The following is a 16,460-nucleotide window of genomic DNA, read 5'->3' as shown; positions in this document are numbered from 1 at the left end:
CTGAGAACCACCAGTGTAAGCGAATTGCATATCAGTCATTACGTTTTTTCGCCTTCTGCCTATTTGCTCTTCTGTCTCAGCATTCATGTTGCTTTTGTTACTAAGTGTTAGTGTTTGCAGTATTATGCTGGATATTAAAGTTTACACAAGGATGTGTTCTTAAGGCTTTATAAGGCAGATTATCATAAGAGGACATAGGTCATAGTCACCCAAATAATAGGTCATTTTTTGTACAATTATGGCATGTTCAGCTTAGAGACTGTCTGCCCATTTGTCCTTGAATCTCTTGGCAAACTGGAGGGGCTCGCTCATTGGGTTGTGTTTGAGAAAGTCCTCTTCATTAGTTACATAACCAACAATACCACTCTGTATGCATATCTTTTACAAGACAAACTTATAACGTATAAATCCATTGAACAATTTTAATAAGATTGCATAGATTATTTAACACAAGTTATGTAGTGTTAGCACGTCATAATAAAAAAGTAATTTAACACACTTTGCACTGTCCACCTCAATTTCAAACGTTGTTATGAGCACAGCCACACAGCAGAAGTGATGATTCGACTTCCGCTTTACTTTCCTACTGCAGGGCGCCGGTGGCAAACTTGCAAGAGTAAATTGATATAGTATAAAAGTAAACAAGTATAAGTGTATTTTTATTTCATCCAAGTTCTCCAACGTTAGCTAGACCTACTAGGCTAGTTCTGCTGTGATAACATTAGTTGTGTCGCGCCAGCGTTAAGGGCCATCCACCAAGCCCATAACTATAGGCTACATATCTATAAAACGTTTGTGAGCATCCACACTAGAGAAAAGAGGGTCGTTTTTCATTCTGCAGTCCTACGTCAATCAACTGATCAATGCATCATACTGCACGCTGCCTATTAATAAAGGTGTTAACAAAACCATTCATGGAGTCTCTAACGCACAGACACTGGTTCAGATCATTCAATGCAGGGTATGTTCATTGTCATAGTGAAAACTGCAAATAATGCATCGGTGCAACAACGTTATCATAATAACCGGACAAAAGTTAGCACACCAATGTACTTTGTCTCAACAATCCACAGGTACTGCAGGATTGTGTTCCAACTAGGCAGCACACCAGACCAACTAAGCTAATTGATCAGTTCAATGACTGCCTAAATTCAACATAACTGGTCTTCCAGGTCAGTTAAATCAAAACATGAAGTGCCCGCGGCACCCAGGACCAGGGTTGCCTACTCCTGCTATAGCCGGTTGTGCATATTACCTAGATATTAGCGCTATAAACTAAAGATTTACCAAAGTGCAAGAAAAAAAAAGGTTCACAGATTATGAAATGGAAGATCTGTACTGCGCGTTCCTCCAGGCTGCGCTGTTGTCCCCATGGCACGCAAAGCTTATGTTTTTAGACTGTATTATTATACCTGGGCTACAACACAGTGCAATGAGGATTTTTTATTGTTACCAAGTGAGTACACAATTCTTGTCCATAGGCTATAATCTGCAGTGATGTAGGCTAATTTGAATAACCTCTCAAATGTCCTGTTTTATTTAATGTCGAAATAACTGCATAGGCCAACAGCCTAGGCCTGATTATGCAACCATTTAGGTCTTTTCTTAACAGTTTAGAAGGTCCAGAAAGGTACATTAGCAGGCCACTCTTGATGTATTTTGTCAGAATGTAGCCCAGTGTTAAGATTGGCCTATTGGAAAATATGTGCTTCACCTTTCCAACTCCCCACACATTCTTAATGCTGTAACTACTTTATATTCAGCAAGAGCAAGTGTATATCTCTCATCCAATAGGCTATTAGTAGTTTAAATACAATTGAAGTCAGAAGTTTACATACACTTAGGTTGGAGTCATTAAAACTATTTTTTCAACCACTCCACAAATTTCTTGTTAACAAACTATAGTTTTGGCAAGTCGGTTAGGACATCTACTTTGCGCATGACACGTACATTTTCCAACAATTGTTTACAGACAGATTATTTCACTGTATCATAATTCCAGTGGGTCAGAAGCTACATATACTAAGTTGACTGTGCCTTTAAACAGCTTGGAAAATTCCAGAAAATGTCATGACTTTAGAAGCTTCTGATAGGCTAATTGACACCATTTGAGTCAATTGGAGGTGTACCTGTGGATGTATTTCAAGGCCTACCTTCAAACTCAGTGCCTCTTTGCTTGACATCATGGGGAAATCAAAAGAAATCAGCCAAGACCTCAGAAAAAACAATTTGTAGACCTCCACAAGTCTGTTTCATCCTTAGGAGCAATTTCCAAATGCCTGAAGGTACCACGTTCATCTGTACAAACAATAGTACGCAAATATAAAACACCACGGGACCACACAGCCGTCATACCGCTCAGGAAGGAGACGCGTTCTGTCTCCTAGAGATGAACGTACTTTGATGCGAAAAGTGCAAATCAATCCCAGAACAACAAAGGACCGTGTGAAGATGCTGGAGGAAACAAGTACAAAAGTAACTATATCCACAGTGAAACCAGTCCTATATCAACATAACCTGAAAGGCCGCTCAGCAAGGAAGAAGCCACTGCTCCAAAACCACCATAAAAAAGCCAGACTACGGTTTGCAACTGCACATGGGGACAAAGAGCGTACTTTTTGGAGAAATGTCCTCTGGTCTGATGAAACAAAAATAGAACTGTTTGGCCATAATGAACATTGTTATGTTTGGAGGAAAAAGGGGGAGGCTTGCAAGCCGAAGAACACCATCCCAACCGTGAAGCACGGGGGTGGCAGCATCATGTTGTGGGGGTGCTTTGCTGCAAGATGGACTGGTGCACTTCACAAAATAGATGGCATCATGAGCAAGGAAAAGTATGTGGATATATTGAAGCAACATCTCAAGACAGTCAGGAAGTTAAAGCTTGGTTGCAAATGGGTCTTCCAAATGGACAATGACCCCAAGCATACTTCCAAAGTTGTGGCAAAATGGCTTAAGGACAACAAAGTCAAGGTATTGGAGTGGCCATCACAAAGCTCTGACCTCAATTTGTGGGTAGAACTGAAAAAGCTTGTGCAAGCAAGGAGGCCTACAAACCTGACTCAGTTACACCAACTCTGTCAGGAGGAATGGCCCAAGATTCACCCAACTTATTGTGGGGAGCTTGTGGAAAGCTACCCGAAATATTTGACCCAAGTTAAACAATTTAAAAGGCAATGCTACCAAATACTAATTGAGTGTATGTAAACTTCTGACCCACTGGGAATGTCATGAAATAAATAAAAGCTGAAATAAATCACTACTATTATTCTGACATTTCACATTCTTAAAATAAAGTGGTGATCCTAACTGACCCAAGACAGGGAATTTTTACTAGGATTAAATGTCAGGAATTGTGAAAAACTGAGTTTAAATGTATTTGGCTAAGGTGCATGTAAACTTACGACTTCAACTGTAAGTGTCCAACAAGCTTTTGTAGTCTTGCTTTTCCTGGGACTCCACAAGATTTAAGAGGAACATCCATGCAGCAGAGAGGCCAGGTGCGTAATTGCGCAACAGAACAAAGACAGGCAGGCTTGGGATGTAGACTATAGCCTAAATTAGAAGCAAATGCATATTAGCCCATAATTCATTAGCTCAATACTGCAGTGAATATATCCCGTAAATGTACACAACAAAATATAATTTTTTTATCAGATAACAAAATCATAGGTAGCCTACACTGTGTGCTCCCGGGGCTGCGCTGAGTGTGCTCCTGAGGCTGCGCTGAGTGTGCTCCCGGGGCTGCGCTGAGTGTGCTCCCGGGGCTGCGCTGAGTGTGCTCCTGAGGCTGCGCTGAGTGTGCTCCCGAGGATGCGCTGAGTGCCCTCCCTCCCAGTCCCCTGGTACCAGCTTGAAAAGCTACCCTATAGTTTCAGCTTTTTAGGGACAAGAAATGTAGCCTACAACACAATGTAATGAAGAATGTTATTGTTTTCAAGTGAGTACAAAACTCTAGTCTAGGCTGTAGACTGCAGTGAAAAGCCTATGTCATTTGAATAACTGCTCAAAAGCCTGGCGTTTTGAATGCATATTAATTTCAAATTGATTGCATCTAGCCTGCCTGATTGGACAATCATTTGGATCAATTGTTTTTTTTCCTCAAATGTTTAGCCTTCAAGGTCCAAGTACATTAGCAGGCCAGCAATATGGGGTATTTTTTCAGGATTGATCAGCTTACAGAAACATGCTAATGCAGGGATCTCTAGTCGCGCGCATACACATTATGATAATGTGGAGGAAGTTTGGCTTCAGTGTTTAAAAGCGTTTGAAAATGAAGTGGATACTATTAGAAATTGGTATTCAGAGCACTACGTAACCTACGTAATGCAGAGGCTATATCACATGACATTTCTGGTACAATTCCGAAACATCTAAACAATGACTCCTTTTGCGAAAAGTCTACTAAACAAGAGTTAATTGAATGTTTTTCAAGAATGTAAAACTGTATACAATAAGTCCCCACTATACCTAGAGTACTCAAACGTGGAACTTGTAGGTAAGTGAAGTGCAAACTGTCACATCCTGCAGTCACATCCTGGTCTTGAGGGGGTCCTGAGTGCTTAGGGGGTAGTGGCTAGAGGCTATTTCTGGACTGGACCACAGCTGTGCCCTGTTGTCACTTGGCCTTGCTTGGGGCCGTGCTGAGGGCCTAAGGGGTAGTGGATAGGGTTAGGGATTGTTTCTGGGCCGGACCACAGCTGTGTGGGTCCTGCCTAGGGTCACATCTTGGCCTTGAGAGGGACCATACCAAGAGTCTTTAGGAAGGACTCCAAGGTAGACAGGTACTCCTGGGGGTGTCGTCTCAGGTGACCTGCATGTGTTGACTCCTCCCACTTCCGGTCTGTCACCGCCATCCCTCGTTTTCTCCAGTAGGCGATGATCTCCTCCATGCCCTCCGGGTCGCACAGTGCGTCGTTCTGGCAGAAGAAGACGAGGGCGGGTGCGGTGACAGGGTTATTCGAGAAGACATCAATGCCGTTGTTGAAATAGTCGACTGTGTGGTGTTTGAAGGCTCTGAAGTAGAGCATACTGGCCCATTTCACCTGGCTCTCCAGCCAGGGGAACAGGCTCTTACCTAGACCTGAGGAGATAATGAAAAAATGTAGTGAACAAAAAATATATAAACGCAACATGTAAAGTGTTGGTCCTACGGTTCCAGAATTTTTCCACACGCACAAATAGCTTCTCTCAAATTATGTGCAGAAATTTGTTTACATCCCTTTTAGTGAACATTTCTCATTTGCCAAGATAATCCATCCACCTGACAGGTGTGGCATATCAAGAAGCTGATTAAATAGAATGATCATTACACAGGTGCACCTTGTGCTGGGGACAAAAGGCCACTGAAATGTGCAGTTGTCACAACAATGCCATAGATGTCTCAAGTTGAGGGAGTGTGCAATTGGCATGCTGACTCCAGGAATGTCCACCAGAGCTGTTGCCAGATAATTTAATGTTAATTTCTCTACCATAAGCCATCTCCAACATCGTTTTAGGGAATTTGGCAGTACATCCAACCGGCCTCATAACCGCAGACCACGCATAACCACTCCAGTCCAGGACCTCCACATTCGGTTTCCATACCTGCGGGATCGTCTGAGACCAGCCACCCGGACAGGTGATGAAACTGAGGAGTACTTCTGTCTGTAATAAAGCCCTTTTGTGGTGAAAAACTCATTTGGATTGGCTGGGCCTGGCTCCCAAGAGGGTGGGCCTATGCCCGCCCAGTCATGTGAAATCCATAGACTTGGGCCTAATTAATTAATTTCAATTGTCTGATTTCCTTTTATGAACTAACTCAGTAAAATCATTGAAATTGTTGCGTTTATATTTTTGTTCAGTATAAATGTCCTGAGGATAAAGGACAACATCAGCTCACTGGTTAGCTTTATAACCTCTAACCAGGCTATACTAGACAATGCTAGGCTGTCAGATGTGTTACACCTGGTCGGTATCCGCTCACGGTAACCCCTGTCCCCCAGACTCACCTGTAGCCATCCTCTCCAGTGAGCCCAACACAAGGCTGTCATAGATGTGGCCTCTGATCCTCTGAGTGAAGCCACAGTACTTCTGTGTGTCGCGGGACACATGCACCAACAGCTGGGTGAAGGTGTACCCTCCTATGGAGAAGGCGTGCACGAGCAGGGGGCGTGACACAAAGAGGTCACTCTGCAGGAGATCTAGTACCCTCGCCCCGTAGTCCAGGCCCCAGCGAGGCCACAGGAACTGACTCACCTAGGGTAGAGGAGAGGGGATATGAGAGGTATTTTAGAGAAAAAGGAGACCATAGAGAGGAGCATTCTAAACAGAATGTTTAAATGGTTACAGCTTTTCCACCCATGAACGTTGTCCCTTCCTCACCGCACTCTCCACTATGAGCACGTCAAAGCCTGTACGGAAGTAGATCTCACAGTACTTGGCCACAGCCTGAGGTCGCGACCCCAACCAGGGCAGCATCAGCAGCAGGGGCTTGGTTGGGGCAGAGGTAAGGGCTAGGGATGGCGAGGTACTGGCTGCATCGTTCAGGGCAGACAGAGGGCCAGGGGAGGGTTTAGGTGAGGCTGTGTCATTCAGGTACAAGGTGATGGTCTTGCTGATGCGGTGAACGGTGACCCTACGGGCTTGCATGGTGACAGCAGGGATTCAGAGTGCAGGGTTAGGGAGCCTGGAGGTGAGGCAACTGTGGTGAAGGCTTTGGTCTGGAAGGGGAAGAAAAATATTTTGCAGACAGATTTGCTGTTTAAACATGCAACATTACAGATAGGGTTTGGAAGTATAAGGACCTTATCTTTCATAAAGGGGGAAATAATATATATATATATATTCAATTGATACACACCTTTATAGGGTTAGGTTTCCCACACTTCCATATTACAGCGGTTGTTTACAGAAAACAGACGGAAGACCGAGTGGACTAGCTACCTATGCTAATTAGCTATCTGCATCTCCGAACACGTGTGTAAACGGAAGACGGACGCCCGAAACGTGTTGTCACTGAAAAATACTGTTGGCTGCAATGGCGTTAAAACAGTGTACTTACATTTGGGCAGTGGTGGAAAAGATGCCTTAATAGAAAACAACTCAAGTAAAAGTCACCCAGTAAAATACTACTGAAGTAAAACTCTTAAAGTATTTGGTTTTAAATATACTTAAGTATCAAAAAGTCAATGGAATTGCTCAAATATACTTAAGTATCAAAAGTAAAAGTATAAATCATTTCAAGTTCCTTATATTTAGCAAACTAGACGGCAAAATGTAATTTGTTTTAATGACGGATAAAGCATTTGTGTTTAGTGAGTCCGTCAGAGCAGAGGCAGTAGGGATGTTCGACAAGTGTGTGAATTGGACCATTTTTCTGTCAAAATGTAATGAGTACTTTTGGGTATCAGGGAAAATGTATGGAGTAAAAAGTACTTGATTTTCTTTAGGAATGTAGGTTAGTAAAAGTTGCCAAAAAATATTAATAGTAAAGTAAAGATACCCCAAAAACGACTTAGTAGTACTTTATTTTTACACCACTGCATTTGGAAAATGATTTTGATGAGATATTTAGATGGTGCATTTGACTGTTTTGTCTTCTAGAACCAATTCGCCTTTAAACGGAACATGTAATGTCCTTGGACTATAAGGAGCAACGTTAGGCTCCTTTAGTCCATTATTGGGCTAGTCGTAGCCTACAACATTCTGCCTTCTTCCTAAAGTTCAGTCATTAGCTCCGCCCACCACTGACTCTCGTGAACTACAATCCCGACGCTGTGTTTTAATGTTTAGAAACGTCAATAATCATTGCTTGTAATATGGCTTTCCAAACATATGGCCCTTATCTTTCAGCGAGAAATAATCCTTCAGATAAATATATATACACACACACTCACTGTACTGTAGCCGTTTTGCACAGATCCATATAGCTATTAGTTCCTCAAACTACACTTCTGCTACACTTCCAGAGTTAGCTTACACGCAGGTGTTCGGAGCATACTAGATAACTAATTTAAATTTTAAAAAATCTATACATTTTTTTCCTCACTGATATGAAATAAACTCCGTATGCATCCAAAACCGTGAGGCAAAGGACGCGTGTTAGTGTTCAGATTGAGCATCGGGGCTCTTAACAGTTCAATGTGTCTGAGAGTCAAGGGGAAATCGTACCCCTGACTTTCTCAAGAACACAGTCATGTGCAAACACAACCAAAGGTTAGCTGATATCATTTTTAAAAAGCTGGTAGCTGGCCAAATGAACGAAAATGGATCGTTCCATATTTTTAAAAGGCATGTTAATGGTCAATGTGGCCGAGATTAATTCAATAACTCAAAAAACACTTTAAATCGTATGATCAAGCGGTCAAACTGGAAAAACTAACTTAGCTAGTTATCTTACTATCGGTAGTTAGCGGGCTAGCTGCCTATGTTGCAAAAGGCTATATATCATATCATGTATACAGCATTGACATCAACACTTAGGAATGTTACTAGCTAGCTATCATAAGAACTTTCCTTACCTGTGAAAACGTATTTGAAAAAGTACTCAGAGACATGTCACAAACCCACACAAAAGGGGTTATATATCTTAGACAACCCGGTGAAATCGTGCCTAGATCCGAATGGGGGCGCTGATGGTTAGACCATTTTAAACAACGAGCTAGTGATGGGCATTCCGGCTCTTTTCAGTGAGCAGGCTCGTTCGGCTCAGCTCACCTAAAAGAGCCGGCTCTTTTGGCTCCCAAACGGCTCTTTAAAAAAAATATGTTTTGTATTTTTCAAGTCAAACAGTTTGCGATAGTTTGACTATGATTGGTGTTAAAACATTTATAATTAAATTATTAAATGAAATCATACTCGACCTTAACCACAATGTATTTTAAAATGCATTGGTTTGTTATGAAAAAGAATGCTATTAAACATTTATATTTAAAGTATAACTTTTTAATGTATATAAACAAAGTGCATTTAAATCTAACCATTCAAAACTAATACAATCTGAAAAGCATAATAGAATATTGCACTATATCAAAGAAAAAGAAATTGGAAAACTGCAGCATCCCACAAATTGAAATAAATGTAAAAAATAAGGATGCTATTACACATGTGCATTTAAAGTATACGTTTTTTAATGTAAATAAACAAAGTGCATATAAATGCAACAATTCAAAACGAATACAATCTGAACATAATAATATAATATTGCACCATATCAAAGAAAAATAAATAACAATGTGCAAAACTGCTGCATCCCACTTAAAACAGTAAACGTCCCTATTTTCTCGCTCTTCTTTATTGCCATGTTATAACCAGCAGCACACAGCAATGCTGACAATATTTTGCTTTTATGAGAGATTTGCATTCAGAATTGCAAGCTGCCTCACATTCGAGGGGCTGATGCGGTTTCTTCTCTCAGTAATTGTTTGTCCCTTTTTTGAGAAGACCCTCTCAGAGGGAACAGATGTGGCCACAATGCAGAGTCTCCCTGTCATGACTTTAGTAAGCCGTGGGTAGACAGAGGCCTTGTTCTTCCACCAGCTCAGAGGATCTGCAGATCTTTGGAGGGGCTCCTCCAAATAGGATCGGACCTCCATTATGGCATCTGCTGAGGGATTCCTTCATGCTGCATCCCCAGTTGCTCTCTCGTTAAACAACATCCATTCGTTATTTGAAGAAGTTAATTCTATTCATTTAAATCTTTTGATTATTCATATCTTTTTTTTAAATATATATATAAATAGATTCGGCTCTTCTGATATGCGAGTCGGCTCGCGAACGACCCATCACTACAACGAGCTACATAACCCATTATGCATGCTGTGGTTATATGAGCACTCTAATTTTTATCCAAACAAAGCCCCTTGTATTTGCCTCGAATAGTTCAATTAAGCCTGGCTGGCGCGCGACCCACGTGACTACGTCAGGACAACTTCGAGAGCTGGTGTAATATGGAACGCCAAAAAAGATACATTTGACGCGTCAAATAACACAGCTCTATTATAGAATGTTGTGTGTTCTGAATTTATACGTACAAACCAAGCGCCACCACTACTATCAGCAGCACAGCCGGTGAAATCGTGCCTACATCAAAATGGGGGCGCTGATGGTTAGCGAATTTAAACAACGAGCTACATAACCCATTATTCATGCCCTGGTTATATGAGCACTCTAATTTTGATCCAAACAAAGCCACTTGTAATTTGCCTTGAATAGTTCAATTAAACCTGGCTGACACGTGACCCACGTGACTACGTCAGGGCACCTTCGAGAGCTGGTGTAATATGGAACGCCAAAAAAGATACACGTCAAATAACACAGCTCTATTATAGAATGTTGTGTGTTCTGAATTTGCACGTGCAAACCAAGCGCCACCACTACTATCAGTAACACTGTCAAAGCTGTACAAAAATGTCTGCAAACAAGCAAACACAGGCCACGAACGATGTGTTTACAATACCGCGTTGGTAATAAAGCATTATTTGTTCGACCGCAACTCCTGGGTTAGCTAGCTAGCTTTAGTTTGGTACCTAGCTAGCACCAATAGAACCAGACTGAAAACAATGACCAGTAGAAACTGCAGTCCTTTTCATTATTCTTAGCAATGATGTAGGAATCCTTGTGAGTAAGTATTAGCTAGGTAGCAACTTGTTGTTCGCCTATTGAAATTGAACTCCTGTTCATGAAAATAAATAGCTAGCCAGCTACTTATTAACCCCGTTGCCTAAAGATAACGTTAAAAGCAGCCAGCTAGCTTCATCTGGCTAGTGAAGCTCGACCGGACCGGGGGCCTGTTGCACAAAAGTAGAATTAAGACATCCGGGATAAATGACTCAGCTGAGCTCAATGAAGCCAAAACATGTGCGTCCAGGCTTAATTGGTTGCACAAAGACCAAGCCAGGATGAGCAGACACGGATTCATTAAGCCAGGTGAAACCAATCCTGGATAGGTGCGCGCTCACGGCTCACTCAAATAGACCCCGCCACAGATCACAGATTAACTGATTTACCATGGCAACTAGAACCGCGTACTTTTCCCCGTCGGAAGCACAAATCCTCATGGAGGCATACGAGGAGGTAAAAGATATAATTAAGAAGAAAGGCAACACCGCCACAGTGATAAAGCAAAGAGAAAAAGCGTGGCAAAGTATTGCAGACCGCCTGAATGCGTAAGTAGTGCACAATTACACACTCACCGCTCCGCTGAAACATCACAATTACAATTCAAATATTTAATTCACATCTCCAAAAATGCAGTTGTACTGTAATTATGAAACGGTTAAATTTTTAATTGAAATGCACTGCAGATATGAGTGAAATTGTGTAAAGTAACTCCATCACACTGTATAAAGCTATGATAAATTTTTTGATATTTTTACTGAAAACAAGACAAAAATACCAAGTAATTTTTTGCAGTGTGACTCCATTAAATGTGTGTGTGTGTGTGTGTGTGTGTGTGTGTGTGTGTGTGTGTGTGTGTGTGTGTGTAGATTAAACATGAACGGGCCAAAACGGACATGGCAGCAGGTCAAAATCAAATACAAGAACATTCTGCAGAATGGTATGGTCCCTGACTAATATTTAACAAAGCACAAGCATATATTGTACCCAGAAGGTGCCTGCTCACACATTGTCTGTACTGTTTTAGCAGTGAAAAAGAATACCCACAGACAAGGCACGGGTGGTGGGTCACCAAAGGCTGACCTTACCCCAGCAGAGGACATGGCCTTGGAGCTAAATAAAGGCAGGCCCGTCTTAGAGGGGATCCCTGGGGGGAAAGAGACGAGCATAGGTTCCTCCCAAGATGCCACCCGCTTCATTCAAGGTATGTCCTTCCATCTCTACATGGGATACAACCACATTCATATTGAATCAATTTGGACTGTCTGACTTTGGTTTACCTATTGCCTTGCAGTGTCTGGCAGCACTGTGTTCCTGTTAGAGCCACCAGCACAAGCACCAGACGATGCTGATCCAGTGAGTACTCCATCAAAGGCATACTGTAGGCCTGGCATGTCTTGTCTACTAGCTTCAATATGAATCCGATTAAATGTGATAGGGTGAAGGCCCCAGTGCAGCAGCAACAGCACATGATGGAGACGATGATGAGGAGGAGACCATCTCTCTGGATTCCAGAAGGCATGAGGTATCATGTTAAGACTGTGAAAGTACTATTTACTCTACAATGGTGAGGAGTCCTCATCAAAATCAAAAAATCTAATTTCTTTTACAGGACCCAGATGCTATACAGTGGGAAAACCAGCCTGGCAACATAGTGCGTATTAATAAAAGGACACCACATCCTGCCAAATTCCAGCTGCGCTAATTGTATTGTGTTCACAGAGCTCACAAGCTATCAGAAAGTTGTATGGCAACCACCTCCGGCGCCAAATAGAACTGGCAGACATAGACATTCAGTACAAGAAGAAAAAGATGGAAAATCTTGCACTGGAGTCCGAAATAAAAAAGAGGACAATTAGGAAACTGGACCTTGAAATAAAAAAACTTGAGAGGGAGGTGAGATATGCCTTCAATGTACACTGTATGCTAACTGTAACACAAATGTATTAATCATTATTTTTCTTTCCTCCCCCAGCTCCAAGAAGATGACACAGCTCAAAATAAAAATTAGGTATATTCTCGTAAAGTCAAGTGAGCCATGACATATGAGCTCTTATTGTGAGCACACAGGACGGTGGCATCTTTCTAAGGTTTTTTTTATTTTCCCAGCAATCAGTACAACCAAGTCATCGTTATAAGGCATCGCCCTCTTTTGCCCACCCCCCCAGCACCAGGTGTGGCCACTAGCCTATATGAAGGCCCAAAATTGTGTGTTCCTTTCTGCTCTGACAATGGCATGCCCATTCGTGCGAGATGTGGTGGATGAAGAAGCACTTGTGCTGAGGAGAGCCTTCAGGCGAGAAAGGGTCTTCAGGGACCGGTTGGACCCACTGGCCTTCCCTGATGACCATCTATATGAAAGATACAGGTTTTCTGCAGATGGCATCAGGTATCTATGCAGACTACTGGGTCCCAGGATTAAGCACCGCACTGCACGGAGCCATGCACTGAGTGTGGAGCAAATGGTTTGTGTGGCCTTGCGCTTTTTTGCTAGTGGAGCCTTCCTGTACTCAGTGGGGGATGCAGAACAGCTGAACAAGGCCACAATTTGCCGCACAATAAGGAGTGTGTGTCTGGCTATCAAAGCATTAGCAGATGTCTTCATCTCCTTCCCTGGCCACAGAAGACTCTGTGACATCAAAGAGGAGTTCTATAGGATTGCAGGTAAGAGGATCTACAAATTACAGGACAACTGTTAACACATAGTAGGATACTCATTACTTTGTGTGACAGGTTTCCCCAATGTCATTGGTGCAGTGGACTGCACACACATAAGGATAAAAGCCCCCTCAGGTGGCCATGAGGCCGATTTTGTGAATAGGAAATCCTTTCACAGCATTAATGTTCAGGTGAACATAACTTTTTGATATTGTCCATTGACGAACACTCTGCATTGCCAGTGATGTGCATTGATTGGTGTAATATTCCTCATCTTATGATTTCAGATGGTCTGCAATGCTGACTGTGTGATCAGCAATGTTGTGGCAAAATGGCCTGGCTCAGTCCATGACTCCAGAATCTTTCGGGCCTCTGAAATCTATCAGTGCCTATCACAAGGTAAGCCACACAACCCCTATTTATAACCATCATGGCTGTGTCAAGAATATCACTGTGTTTATGAGGTAGTAATGATGAGATTTTGTGTTGACAGGTGAATTCTCTGGTGTGTTGCTGGGAGACAGGGGGTATGGCTGCCAGCCTTTTCTCCTGACACCTTTCACAGACCCCCAGGAAGCACAGCAGGCCTACAACCATGCCCATGCCAGGACCAGGGCCAGAGTTGAAATGACCTTTGGCCTCCTGAAGGCACGCTTTCACTGCCTTCACAAATTAAGGGTCAGCCCTGTTAGGGCATGTGATATTACTGTGGCTTGTGCTGTCCTCCACAATGTGGCCTGCCTGAGGAAGGAGAGGGCCCCCAGAGTGCCACCAGCCATGGACTGGGACAATCCGGCAATCTTCCCTGATGACGACAGTGGTCGGCTGCTGAGGGACCAATATGTGTTGAATTATTTTAGTTAGTATGTGTGCTTTCAATTTTGGTTAAATATGTCCTGCGGTGGCAGAGGAATTTGGGTTTTTTTGGGTTCGTTTTTTGACGAATTTGGCCTCTTATGATGTTTGTGCGGTATACTGTGTGTAATACAAGGCTGCAGGGAGGCTACTGCATCCATTCATTTGTCTGTTCAGTTGATGTGTATGGATTTGTCCTGCATTTATTTTAGTGTGCAGACATGCAGGGTGTGTTATATACAGACCTTTGAATGTGTATGTATCATTTTGTATAATATGCTTGGATTCTGTGCTTTCCATCTTGTAGAGTCACTGTGACTTCAGTTTCGAAAGGAGCTGATGGTTTACCTGCTTTGTTTTGTCCTTATTCAATAAAGGAACATAATGTTACACATTGTGTTTTTATATTCATATGGAATGTGTATTTGTTTATATGACAGAGTACTAGGGCCACACTGAAGAAAAAGGATAAAGTCATAAATTTATGAGGCTGGTTCTTTCTGCAGAAAAGCTACATATTGTTTTGATACTTATGACAATGTGATACTTAATATTCTGGCACATCAGCATGTCTTTGTTTATGAAACCATACTGAAGTACAATTTCACGAAATGCCCCACATCTGTCATTTTAACAACTGTCCTCCTTTAAAACAACTGGTTACAATATTATGACTTGTGTTTTTTTCCCCTCTGTGGCCCTAATATTCTATCATTTTATATATAGCCTTATAGTCTATGGGAAACTGTAAATTATCTAATGATAGCAACATCATCTAAAAATCATTTTTTATCCAAAATCATTGAAATTAATGATCACAAACGTTTAAATAATAACAGTGGGTCTAGTTATATGTGATAACAATGTATAGTGAGCAGTGAAATAACTATTGGTTTCCATTTGTGGTGACTGCTGACTGACATTAGGGATGAGATTAAATAGATCCTGGAATTTAGCCTGGTCTGGAGCAGGCTAGCTCCACAGAATAAATCTCCATGGTAATTTATACCATAACATATCCTCCTGCCCCCTATCCATCTTTAGTGCAACCGGATTACGGATCAATTGAGCCAGGATCACCAAGATATCCTGGCTTAATCCCTTATCCTAGTTTTGTGCAACAGGCCCCGGGTTATGTGTTGTGAGGCTAGCCACAATAAGGATTAGGCACAATAGTGTAATTTGCGGTTTCCCTTCAAAATACAAGTAAAAGTGATGCCGAGGGTTACAATTGGTGTAATCATGCCATATTTAAACTAGATCATGTTAAACAAGATTGGAATGTGAAGCAATGAATGCAATGGGTTATCAATCTACTCCGTGACACGCACAGAACACAACTGTGAAGAGTTTACGCAAATATTAGCGTAGTAGCTCTTATCGTGTGACTGTGAAAGCACCTCCCAAATCAGCATATTGTGTGTATTGACATTCATATTGCGCTTTACAGCTTTACCTGTTGACACGGAACCCAAACCGGCTGCGCGCGTGCGCTATCGTGCATAAATGTATTTTGTCCCCCCACACCAAACACGATCACGACACGCAGGTTAAAATATCAAAACAAACTCTGAACCAATGACATTAATTTGGGGACAGGTCGAAAAGCATTAAACATGTATGGCAATTTAGCTAGTTAGCTTGCACTTGCTAACTAAAGTTAATTTGTCCTATTTAGCTAGCTTGCTGTTGCTAGCTAATTTGTCCTATTTAGCTAGCTTGCTGTTGCTAGTGTAACGGATGTGAAATGGCTAGCTAGTTAGCGGGTACGCGCTAATAGCGTTTCAATCGGTTACGTCACTTGCTCTGAGACTTGAAGTAGGGTTTCCCCTTGCTCTGCAAGGGCCGCGGCCTTTGTGGAGCGATGGGTAACGACGCTTCGTGGGTGTCAGTTGTTGATGTGTGCAGAGGGTCCCTGGTTCGCGCCCGTGTCGGGGCGAGGGGACGGTCTAAAGTTATACTGTTACATTGGTGCCGTGACCCGGATCACTGGTTGCTGCGGAAAAGGAGGAGGTTGAAAGGGGGGTGAGTGTAACGGATGTGAAATGGCTAGCTAGTTAGAGGGTACGTGCTAATAGCGTTTCAATCGGTTACGTCACTTGCTCTGAGACTTGAAGTAGGGTTTCCCCTTGCTCTGCAAGGGCCGCGGCCTTTGTGGAGCGATGGGTAACGACGCTTCGTGGGTGTCAGTTGTTGATGTGTGCAGAGGGTCCCTGGTTCGCGCCCGTGTCGGGGCGAGGGGACGGTCTAAAGTTATACTGTTACACTAGCTAATTTGTCCTGGGATATAAACATTGAGTTGTTATTTTACCTGAACTGCACAAGGTCCTCTACTCCAAATTAATCCA

At 42.4% G+C, this 16,460-nt stretch overlaps 2 protein-coding genes across 7 annotated transcripts; one reads left to right on the top strand and one right to left on the bottom strand.

Annotated features, from left to right (window-relative positions):
• Positions 1-408: 408 nt before the first annotated feature.
• Positions 409-8,617, bottom strand: LOC139584645 (transmembrane protein 53-A-like). The gene is made up of 4 exons (XM_071416733.1): positions 8,502-8,617; positions 6,364-6,701; positions 5,991-6,237; positions 409-5,083 (listed from the first exon to the last, which is right to left on the bottom strand). The coding sequence occupies exons 2-4, from the start codon at positions 6,628-6,630 to the stop codon at positions 4,722-4,724; spliced, it is 876 nt and encodes a 291-aa protein (XP_071272834.1). The 5' UTR covers positions 6,631-6,701; positions 8,502-8,617; the 3' UTR covers positions 409-4,721.
• A 2,143-nt stretch (positions 8,618-10,760) lies between these two features.
• LOC139584644 (putative nuclease HARBI1) lies at positions 10,761-14,523 on the top strand. 6 transcript variants are annotated; one of them, XM_071416727.1, is made up of 12 exons: positions 10,762-11,147; positions 11,469-11,539; positions 11,627-11,803; positions 11,894-11,955; positions 12,038-12,124; positions 12,212-12,253; positions 12,322-12,495; positions 12,575-12,610; positions 12,709-13,263; positions 13,333-13,448; positions 13,545-13,656; positions 13,751-14,523. In XM_071416727.1, the coding sequence occupies exons 9-12, from the start codon at positions 12,792-12,794 to the stop codon at positions 14,119-14,121; spliced, it is 1,071 nt and encodes a 356-aa protein (XP_071272828.1). In that variant the 5' UTR covers positions 10,762-11,147; positions 11,469-11,539; positions 11,627-11,803; positions 11,894-11,955; positions 12,038-12,124; positions 12,212-12,253; positions 12,322-12,495; positions 12,575-12,610; positions 12,709-12,791; the 3' UTR covers positions 14,122-14,523. The 6 variants fall into 6 exon arrangements, with proteins under 6 accessions (XP_071272829.1, XP_071272828.1, XP_071272830.1 ...); XM_071416728.1 differs by lacking the exon at positions 12,212-12,253 and having other exon boundaries at positions 10,761-11,147; XM_071416729.1 differs by lacking the exon at positions 13,333-13,448 and having other exon boundaries at positions 11,042-11,147.
• The last annotated feature ends 1,937 nt before the right edge of the window (positions 14,524-16,460 follow it).

This window comes from Salvelinus alpinus, chromosome 9, assembly GCF_045679555.1.
Source record: "Salvelinus alpinus chromosome 9, SLU_Salpinus.1, whole genome shotgun sequence".
In the NCBI taxonomy this organism is placed as follows: Eukaryota; Metazoa; Chordata; class Actinopteri; order Salmoniformes; family Salmonidae; genus Salvelinus; species Salvelinus alpinus.
This window is presented reverse-complemented; position numbering and strand designations above follow the sequence as displayed.